The sequence below is a fragment of the Eriocheir sinensis genome, chromosome 40 (assembly GCF_024679095.1).
Source record: "Eriocheir sinensis breed Jianghai 21 chromosome 40, ASM2467909v1, whole genome shotgun sequence".
Taxonomy (NCBI): Eukaryota; Metazoa; Arthropoda; class Malacostraca; order Decapoda; family Varunidae; genus Eriocheir; species Eriocheir sinensis.
Window position 1 is genome coordinate 5,438,384 of NC_066548.1, and position 9,455 is coordinate 5,447,838.

General features: G+C 42.3%; 1 protein-coding gene across 1 annotated transcript in view; it reads left to right on the forward strand.

Annotated features, from left to right (window-relative positions):
* Positions 1-3,454, forward strand: part of LOC127009254 (synaptotagmin-15-like) — a 96,810-nt gene extending 93,356 nt beyond the window's left edge. The window contains exons 8-9 of the mRNA XM_050882136.1: positions 598-736; positions 2,235-3,454. Coding sequence (XP_050738093.1) covers positions 598-736; positions 2,235-2,359 — 264 coding nt within the window. The 3' untranslated portion in view covers positions 2,360-3,454. The remainder of the gene's footprint in view (positions 1-597; positions 737-2,234) is intronic.
* The last annotated feature ends 6,001 nt before the right edge of the window (positions 3,455-9,455 follow it).

The window sequence follows — 9,455 nt, forward strand, 5'->3', positions numbered from 1 at the left end:
GCGGAAATATGTGAGAGGCGAACCGGATGGGCTTAGTATGAATGATGAATGAATGATGAAAATGACTTAATGCAACAAAGAACGGAGGATACGGATTAATAAATGTGTTGGTGTGTGGCTGTAGTAGTAGTGGTAGTAGTAGTAGTAGTAGTAGTAGTAGTAGTAGTAATAGTGGTAGTAGTAGTAGTAGTAGTAGTGGTAGTAGTAGTAGTAGTAGTAGTAGTAGTAGTAGTAGTAATAGTAGTAGTAGTAGTAATAGTAGTAGTAGTAGTAGTAGTAGTAGTAATAGTAGTAGTAGTAGTAGTAATAGTAGTAGTAGTAGTAGTAGTAGTAGTAGTAGTAGTAGTAGTAGTAGTAGTAGTAGTAGTAGTAGTAGTAGTAGTAGTAGATATCGTAGTGACTTGAATGTGTGAAGTGTAGTCGTGTATATATGGACGAGTTGTTGTTGTTGTTGTGTGTGTGTGTGTGTGTGTGTGTGTGTGTGTGTGTGTGTGTGTGTGTGTGTGTGTGAGTGTGTTTGTGTGAGAGAGAGTAATTAATGCAGGAGACACGTGTAGAGGCGAAGTGTGACAGATGGATGTGGGCGTGACTTTGCAGGTGGTGAAGACGAAGAAAACGGGCGTCGTGAAGAGCGGGGACTCGCCTTCCTTCAACGAGAGCTTCCACTTCAAGGTCACCCCGGAGGCCCTCGACACGACCTCCATCAGCATCGTGGTCACCGTAGGGAAGAAATCAGGTCAGTATACACACACACACACACACACACCATTAAAACACCACAAGGGCTATCGAGTATTGGCAATCTGTGGGCCGCGAGAACATCTGTTTGCGTCACCAGGTATAATGTATGGACTGCGGGCCGAGGTACTTATGTCAGTTGCTATTGGCTCAACATTTAATCTCATTGCCTAAACGGTTTGCAGTTGTTGGCCGTTTAATCATCCATGTAGACTTTCTGTTACACTTATTTATATATTTTTTTTCATTTTATTTAGCAGCCATATATATGATACTTGGTGCTAGATAGATATAAATTTGACTCCTACGTGTATTTTTTTTCAAAGTCATAATTCTGTAACACTTGAGATAAAACCATTGTATCTGTTTGTTAATGCACGTAGCGGCGAAAATACCAGCTCGTTTCTCAGCCCACTAGTGTTGACATTATCGAGGCTCTATATCTATCATGCAGTAAGAGGACTTGGATTGAAAGGCACATAATCACGCGTTGAAGCCAGGGCAAAACGAAAACTTACGGTAACTTTCTACAATCCGACGGTAGGGAACGGAGAACAGGTTTAATGTGTCGTGTGTGACTTTATTATGGTTTAGGTGAAGGTGGGTAACGCTAAACTTCTTGGGAAACTGGCACTGAGGGACACAAGATCAAAAATTCTACGGAGGTGGATGAAGGAAGAGAGGGAGGGAGGAAGGGAAAGGATGGAGAGTGAGAGGAGGCATGGTGGTGATGTTTATAGGGAGAGACAAGAAGATCCTCCACCTCCTAAGTAAAGGTACGAGATATGGCTTGACCTGAATATTTAGTGAGGTCAAATTAGGTTCCGCGGCGCAAGTTAGCTAGAGTTGAGGGCAGTGGCGTAATAGAAGTGATGGTCGATCAAGAGCAATTGTTCTGTGTGGTGGTGATGCTGCCCTTACCATAGATCCCAGGGATTCTTTTGACCTTATCTCTCTACCTTTGTTCTACTTCCACTGGTCTTCTTTTTCTTCTTCTTCTCGTGTAACATTCTTATATCTACCTTTTTTCTACTACTTTCACTGATCATCTTTTATTCTTCTTTTCGTTTAACATCTTTATCTTTTTTTTCTGCTACTTCTACTGATCATCTTCTTTTCGATTAACATCCTTATTTACCCGTTGTGGTTTGGACGAGCTGTGATTCTCTCCCACTGTTGACAATCGAATCCTCTCTCCTCCCTTATGTTCATCCTCCTCATGTCTTCCTCCGCACACCAGCTATATACTTCTCCTGATGACACTGATAATGCTACTCCTGCTGCTAGTAATACTGATGCTCCTGTTATTGCCACACCTAATCCCCATCACCATAACAAACATTCCCCTAAGTATCCTCAATCTGTTCTCTTCTACTAATGATAATTCTACTTCTGCTGATGTTTCTCCTCCTGCTTCTGCCACAGCTAATCACCGTCAGAGCAGCAAACATCATCCTTTGTATCCTCAGTCAATTATCTTGGTTTTTTCCTTGCAGACAACGTGGTGGGTCGCGTCCAGCTCGGCTCCTTCATGTTCGCGCGGGGCCGAGCGCTGGAACACTGGAACCAAATGCTGGCAAAGAAGCGACAACCAGCGAAACTGTGGCATACGCTTACCTAGACCCCCTCCGCCTCCTCCTCCTTTTCCTCCTGCTCACCCCACACACATATTCTCCCTCTGTTCAAACCCTCCCTTCTTCTGACTGATAACCAATACCCAGCCTTTCCTTCTAACTTTTCTGTTGTCCGCTTCCCACTTTCTCCCTCCATACTTTTTCCTCTCCTTTTCAACTCTTTCTCCTCCTTTTCATCGTCTTTTTTCTAGGCCTTTCTAACATTCATATACTCTAACTCACATGTTCTTACACTATACCTTCTCCCTTAATTATTTATATACCTGACTATCATCTTCAACTTTCTCTTCTCCTTTTGTCGCTTCTTTTCTATGCCTTTCAAATATTCACATTATCTAACTTATTCGTCGTTCGCTTCCTACTTTCTTGCGCTATACCTTTTTCCCTTCCTTTCACACCCAACCCTTCCTTCCTCTCTTTCCTTGCTCTTTATTCTCTCTTTCCTCTTCCTCCCTTCTCTTCGCATTCTACATCATGTCCTCGCTTCTGTTTTATCTCCCTTCCCTCCTCTTTATTCCCTCTTCCCTCTCCCTTTCCCTTCTCTTCGCATTCTAGATTACGTCCTCGCTTCTGTTTTATCTCTCTCTCCCTCCCTTTATTATTTGCTCTTTATTCCTTTATTTAATTCTTCCCCCTCCTCCCTTCCCCTCCTCTTCCCCTTCCTCCACACCTGTTGCGCCGACTAAACGAAACTTTCCCCTTCCTCTTTTTACCCTTCTCCCTTCCCCACCTGCCTGCCTCGGGGTATCCTTCTCACCTGTGTTCTTTCCTTCTTCTATTGTCTACCATAGTCACCTTTACCTGCCTGTCACCTGTCACCTCATCAGCCGGTCGCCTTTAAGCCAGGCGACCGACCTACCTGTGTTTCTTTTCTTTTTCTTCTTTTTTTTCCTTCCTTCCACTGGTCTGTCTTTTTCATCTTGCTTGTGTTTTTTTTTTCCTCCCATTTTTCTTGTTTTGGTTTTGGTTTTATATAATTTTCTTTTTTTTTCTAATTCGTGTTTTTATCGTGTTTTTTTCTCTTCTACGTAATGGTTGTTGTTTTTTTAAGCCCATTTCCTCATCCTGTAATTTATTTTCTTCGTTTTTCTCTCTCTCTCTCTCTCTCTCTCTCTCTCTCTCTCTCTCTCTCTCTCTCTCTCTCTCTCTCTCTCTCTCTCTCTCTCTCTCTCTCTCTCTCTCTCTCTCTCTCTCTCTCTCTCTCTCTCTCTCTCTCTCTCTCTCTCTCTCTCTCTGACATTTATTGAAGTTCAACCTATCAAACACCTTTTTTTTTTTCCTTTAGGTCTACTTTTCTCTCTCCATTCCCGCCATTCTCTCCTCATTCCTCCAATCTTCCCTCCTTTCCTCTATCTCTTCTCTCCCTCCTTTTTCATCTCCCCAGTTCCTTATCTTATCACCATTTTTTTACGTATATCGCTAAACTCTACTATCTCCTTTTTTTATCAATTTCCACTTCATCATTTCTCCTAATTCCATCATTCGTTCCCTCCTTTCCACTAATCTTCCTTTTTCCCACATCCTCCTCCCGTTTTCTTCTTTTTTCCTCACATTTTCCTCCTCTTTCCACTTCCATTCACTAGTTATCTTTCTCGTTCGTCAATTTTCTTCATCATTTCTTCCTTTTCTTCCTCCTAATTCTTTCCTCTGTTCTCTCTTCTTCATTCCTCATGCTTTTCATCCTTTTCCACTTCCCTTCTCTTGTTCTCTCATTCCTCTGCATTCTCCATCATTCCTTCCTTTCTTCGTCATTCTTTCGTCATATTTCCCTTGCCCACCTCCTTTCCCTCTCCCTCCACCTTGCTATTTGTCCCATTTTCACCTTCTCTTCATATTACTCCCTTCACCCGCTTTTCATTTGCCTCCACTACTTAATCCTTTCCTCTTTCTCGCTTGTTTCATTCTTTCTTCATTATTTCCTCCCCCGCATCATCTCCCCCTCCCTCCCTTCACTTTACTAATTGCCCCTTTTTCATTCACGTTCTCTCTCTACTGTTTTCTCTTCTCCTCCTCCTCTTCCGCCGTTCCTCCCTCTCTCCGTCCCTTGTGCCTCACGTTCGTAAATGTAAGAGAACTTCGCGTTAACCAAGCGTCCCTTTCCATCTTCCTCCTCCCTCTCCTCCTCCTCCTCCTCCTCTGTTCAGAATGCTAACACACACACACACACACACACACACACACACACACACACACACACACACACACACCTATTATCATTATTATTTTTCGTTATTATTATTTTATTATTGTCATCATCATCATCATCATCATCATCGTAGTATTTTATTTTCGTCCACGTCCTGTTTTTTTTTTTGTTTTTTTTCTTCTTTTTTTTCTGTATTGCGCGCGTTAAACTTTCTCCGTCTTCTCACGCACATTCGCGACCAGAGAGAGAGAGAGAGATGGGGGGGTGGGGGGGGACACGTGTACGCGCCCCCCAGAGTTTTTCTTCCAAGTTTACTCGTCGTCCGAATCGCTAAACAAGATCAGCAGAAAAAAAGTTAGAAAAGCAGATCGAGAGAGAGAGTTCCGTCTGCGTCATGGGTCGTCTTCATTTTCCTTCCTCTTTCTTGTTCGTATTTTTCTTGTCCACCATTTTCTTCTTTTTCTGCTTATTCATATCCTTCTTTTTCTTTAGTCTTCATCTTCTTCGGCGTTATGACTCTTCTTCATTTCTTTTTCTTCTTCGTCTTCTTCTTTCTTCTTTTTCCTTCTCCTCTTCTATCATATCTTTTTTTCTTCTTCATCTCCTTCTTTTCTTTAGTCTTCATCTTCTTCGGGGTTATGACTCTTCTTCATTTCTTTTTCTTCTTCTTCGTCTTCTTCTTTCTTCTTTTTCCTTCTCCTCTTCTATCATATCTTTTCTTCTTCTTCATCTCCTTCTTTTCTTTAGTCTTCATCTTCTTCGGCGTTATGGCTCTTCTTCATTTCTTTTTCTTCTTCTTCGTCTTCTTTCTTCTTTTTCCTTCTCTTCTTCCATATATTATTCTTTGTAGCTTTAGTCGTAGTAATAGTAGTAGTTTTTTTTACACTTTCCCCTTCGTCTCGTACACATGCAACTTTGATCGAGCCTTGAAGACGACCCTTCAGCGCCACGGCAACACCCTGACCCACTTCCGCGGAGGCTGTACGGAGTCAGGTGGAGTAAGGCGCCGCTTTTCAATATTTCACGGCGCACGCGACCTTTTACGGCAAAGAAAGGACTCGAGGCCCGTAGCTGGAGCGAGGCTCGTCCCATACATCGCGGCGGGGCTGTTCTGTAGCGAGTTCTCTCTGTATTCTTAGCGATGTCTTTCCCGTGGCTTAAACTGAAGTGAGACATTCCATACAATTGCTTCGACGCTGTATTGTAGCGATTTCTTCCTCATGCGACTCGTGTACTCTATGGAACAGCCTCATTTGTGTTGGAAAATGTTTTTATCAGTTCATTACATATATATTTTGCCGATTTGCGCTGAGCTACGAAAGTTAACCATCGGCAGCTGAAATAATAAGACCAATGTGAGGTTTCAGTAAGGTTTCGAAGAGATTGGGGCTCTATCATTGTTGTTTACTGCGAGGGAATGGATAATACCAGTCCTGCGTATGAAGCCGACCAAGAGTTGAGCATCGCTGGTCCTGACGTCAGTATCAAGATATTTTCCGGGAGTTTTACACGAAAATATTGAGTCTCGAGGACCTTTTATCCCACCTCGTGTAAGGATTCCCGCCCGGACTGATCGGATTGGCGGAGTGGACAGATATTACTTGACAACGGAAGACGAGAGTTGTTATTGGCGACGGCCGGACAACAAGGGCGAAGGGAGGGGCAGCGGGCGAGCCACACGTGTCTCTCGGCGCTGGAAGTAGAGCACCTTTAGCCGGCGTGAAAATTTGATGAGAAACGCGGTAAAAAAAATGTCCGTTCTCTTCAGGTCTCCCTCACTGTCACCGCTGCTGGATACGAACAGTGGAACATGCATCTCCCTCCTATAGTTTGTCATCTCCAACGTCACTTTTGATATCAACGGACAATGAAAAATGCATCTTCTTAGATTAGTCGTTATCTTCACCGCACTTATACCGGAGACGAAGAATTGAAAATGCATCTCCGTACTATAGTTCTTCACCCACCGTCACATCTCGATACAAACAGATGAAAACGCAACTTCTTTCCACAGTTTTATCAGAGGATATCACTGTACGAACTGAAGTGACTGATAATGGCACTGAAAAGGTCTGTGTCTGCAAGTATTAGAATCTCTCACTGCATACAACTATCTAAACTTTATTTCTCCTACACAGTTAGTAGATATAACTCACTGTACATGGGCTTCATTGATTAGTAATGATATCGATTCGTGAGGATATCATTAAGCCTTCTCACTCGAAAGAAGAGGTGATTCGTAAGGCATGGTGCTAAGTTACTTTATTTTGCTTCGGACGTCTGTTAAGTAAGTCCAGTAAAGAAAGATTTGAATGGTTTCGGACGTATGGTGATCTCTCGTTTTATAAGCTCCACGTGACCTTTCTCTCTCTCATGACTAAATATGCATCATCACCTGTCCATTCTCACCTTTCATCCCTATCCCCTTCCTCCTCTCCTTCCTCCTCCTCGTCCTCATTCTCCTCCATAACCACTAAAACTTTTACTTCACCTCCTTATCACCCCTTACCTTCTTATTCTCTGGCCAACGAGCATTTTTTTTCCTTCTCTTTCGTCTTTAAACATTTCTTCTTCTTTTTTATGCTATACCCAGCAATTCTTTGTATTTTCCTTCCCTTTCTTCTTTTTGCTTTCTATCTCTCCCTCATACTACTTAATTTTTCTTCTTTTTTTTCTCTGACTAAACGATTCTCTGTTTTCTCTCTCTTTATTTATCTATTAACCCATCACAAACCTATCTATGCATCCTCCTACTTTTCTTATTCTTCCTCCTCCTCCCCCTCCTCCTCCTCCTCCACCGAAGCAGTCTCACTCTCCTCCTCCTCCATATCACCTTCCAAACATCCACATCCTGTTATCCATCATCTCCATACTCCACCAGCCATACTCAATCATCCTTACTCCATTCATACAACTCCCTTTCCCCATACATGTCCCTTCCCTTACGACCCTATATACCTTCGCTTCCCTTCCATTCCCTTTCACCTGTCCTTTCCCAACCTCCTCTTCCCATTCATCGACATAATTTGCTTCATATATATTTTTCATGATTCTGGATGTCAGTTTATTATTTATTCCTTTGCGTTTACTCATTTTCCGTCTCGAGTGACTGCTTTATTTTCTGTTTATTACTTTTACTTTTTTTTCCTCCAGGTAAGAGTTCCCAGCAGGTGTTCCCTTTATTAACAGGTACACGTGTCCGCCGGTCTGCCAGGTGCTTGTTAAGGTTCTATGCTCCTATCTATATCACGCGTTCGTTCCCGCCGCCGCAGCAGTGACACAGAAACACATACACATAACGTACTACACTTATAAATAGATATGCTACCACGTTCGTTGTTTCCCCCTTCCCCCTCTTCCCCCTCTATGCCTTCGTCGTATGCCCCCCCCCCCTCACGCCACCCCTCTCCCCCATGTTGTTACTACGTACTGTACTACTAATCCGCCCCTAGCTTGTGAAGTATTTATATATAACAACTTTAAGGATAATGAAGGAGGTAGATACAGCGGAGGGAACATTGCCCGTGTGTGTGTTTTTTTCTTTTCTTCTATTTCCTTCTTTTCTGTTTCCATTTTTTTTGTCATGTTTATTTTTTATGCTAATGTTTGATACTGATTTATTTTTTATTGTTTTTTTTTATTTGTGCTAGTTTTACAGTTTGTTTTTTCTATTCATACACGCCATACTAAAATCGCTATGCAGTCCCTTCTACACACACACACACACACACACACACACACACATACACACATCGTTGCCTTGAGGTGGGGGCCGCCCGAGCCTCACAGACCTCTCCTTGCCGAGGGCCGCCAGGTTTGGTCTTGCAGCGTTGGCCGACGGTCGCAGCGCACGGAAGGAGAGAAAGCAAGTCGTGCTGCCCTCTATGTAAAACGCGGTAGTATTATAAGCGAAATTAATTCATATATTTATTTTGTTATGTGATGTTTTTTTTATCTCTGAAGCCGTCGAAGGTCCTCTCACAAACACGGTCTCGTTTTTAGGTCATCCACACGAAATCCCACACAAGAAAAGTGACACTATATTTTTTTTATTTTATTATAACTTGAACTGATAAAGGCTGTGTAGGCATTTAACTATTTCCTCCTCCTTATAACAAACACCTTCGCCTTTGGAACTGAATTTGACTTTTCTTTGGCATATTATGTCTTCTGATAAGTGTAACATCGTGGAGGCGTTGTTTCATTAGGTTATAAAGTCCATTCTGTAATAGTTTAAAAAAATATATATATCCCTAGTATCTTCTATTATTTCCTTTCTCTTATTTTCTGCTTCTCTTCTCCTTTTTTCTTTTGTTTTATCGCAGTCTTAAAGCTAAAAAACAAAACAAATCATTCTTCATTACGTTCCTCATGAGCTCGTGTTCGTCAGAGGTCCCTCGAGGCGTGGATGGTAATACTAAGAGCAGATAAATAATATCATCGTGTGTGCCACTCGCTCGCCCCGCCTTGCCTATAGATATATTATATACGTACACACGCCTATACTACATGACGCTGTACTATTACTGGAGATGGTGTTCGTTTACGTGTATTGCCACTACCACTTGACACTTCGTACGTACACTTTATATTTCCTATACATAGTCTTAAGAATCGAGTGTATACCTATTACGTGTGTGTGTATTTCTAAGAGAAGAATTATTATATCCCGTCTCCCTGATATCCCTTCTCCCGCCCGTCTGCCAGGTTCAAGGAGAGAGTTGGTATAATCTGTACCACCTGTAAACTATTATTATGTTTATTATCATGTTTATTATTATGGATTATTTTTCTTAATCATCGTTACGTGGGTCCATCACTAAATGTTGATTGTGCTGCATATCCGCAAGCAAGTGTTCTTCGTTCCCAGGGGTGATCGGTGTTCAGCCCTCGCGGGTGTGTCAGTTAAGTGCAAGCCGTGTGTTCTGTTCTCCGAG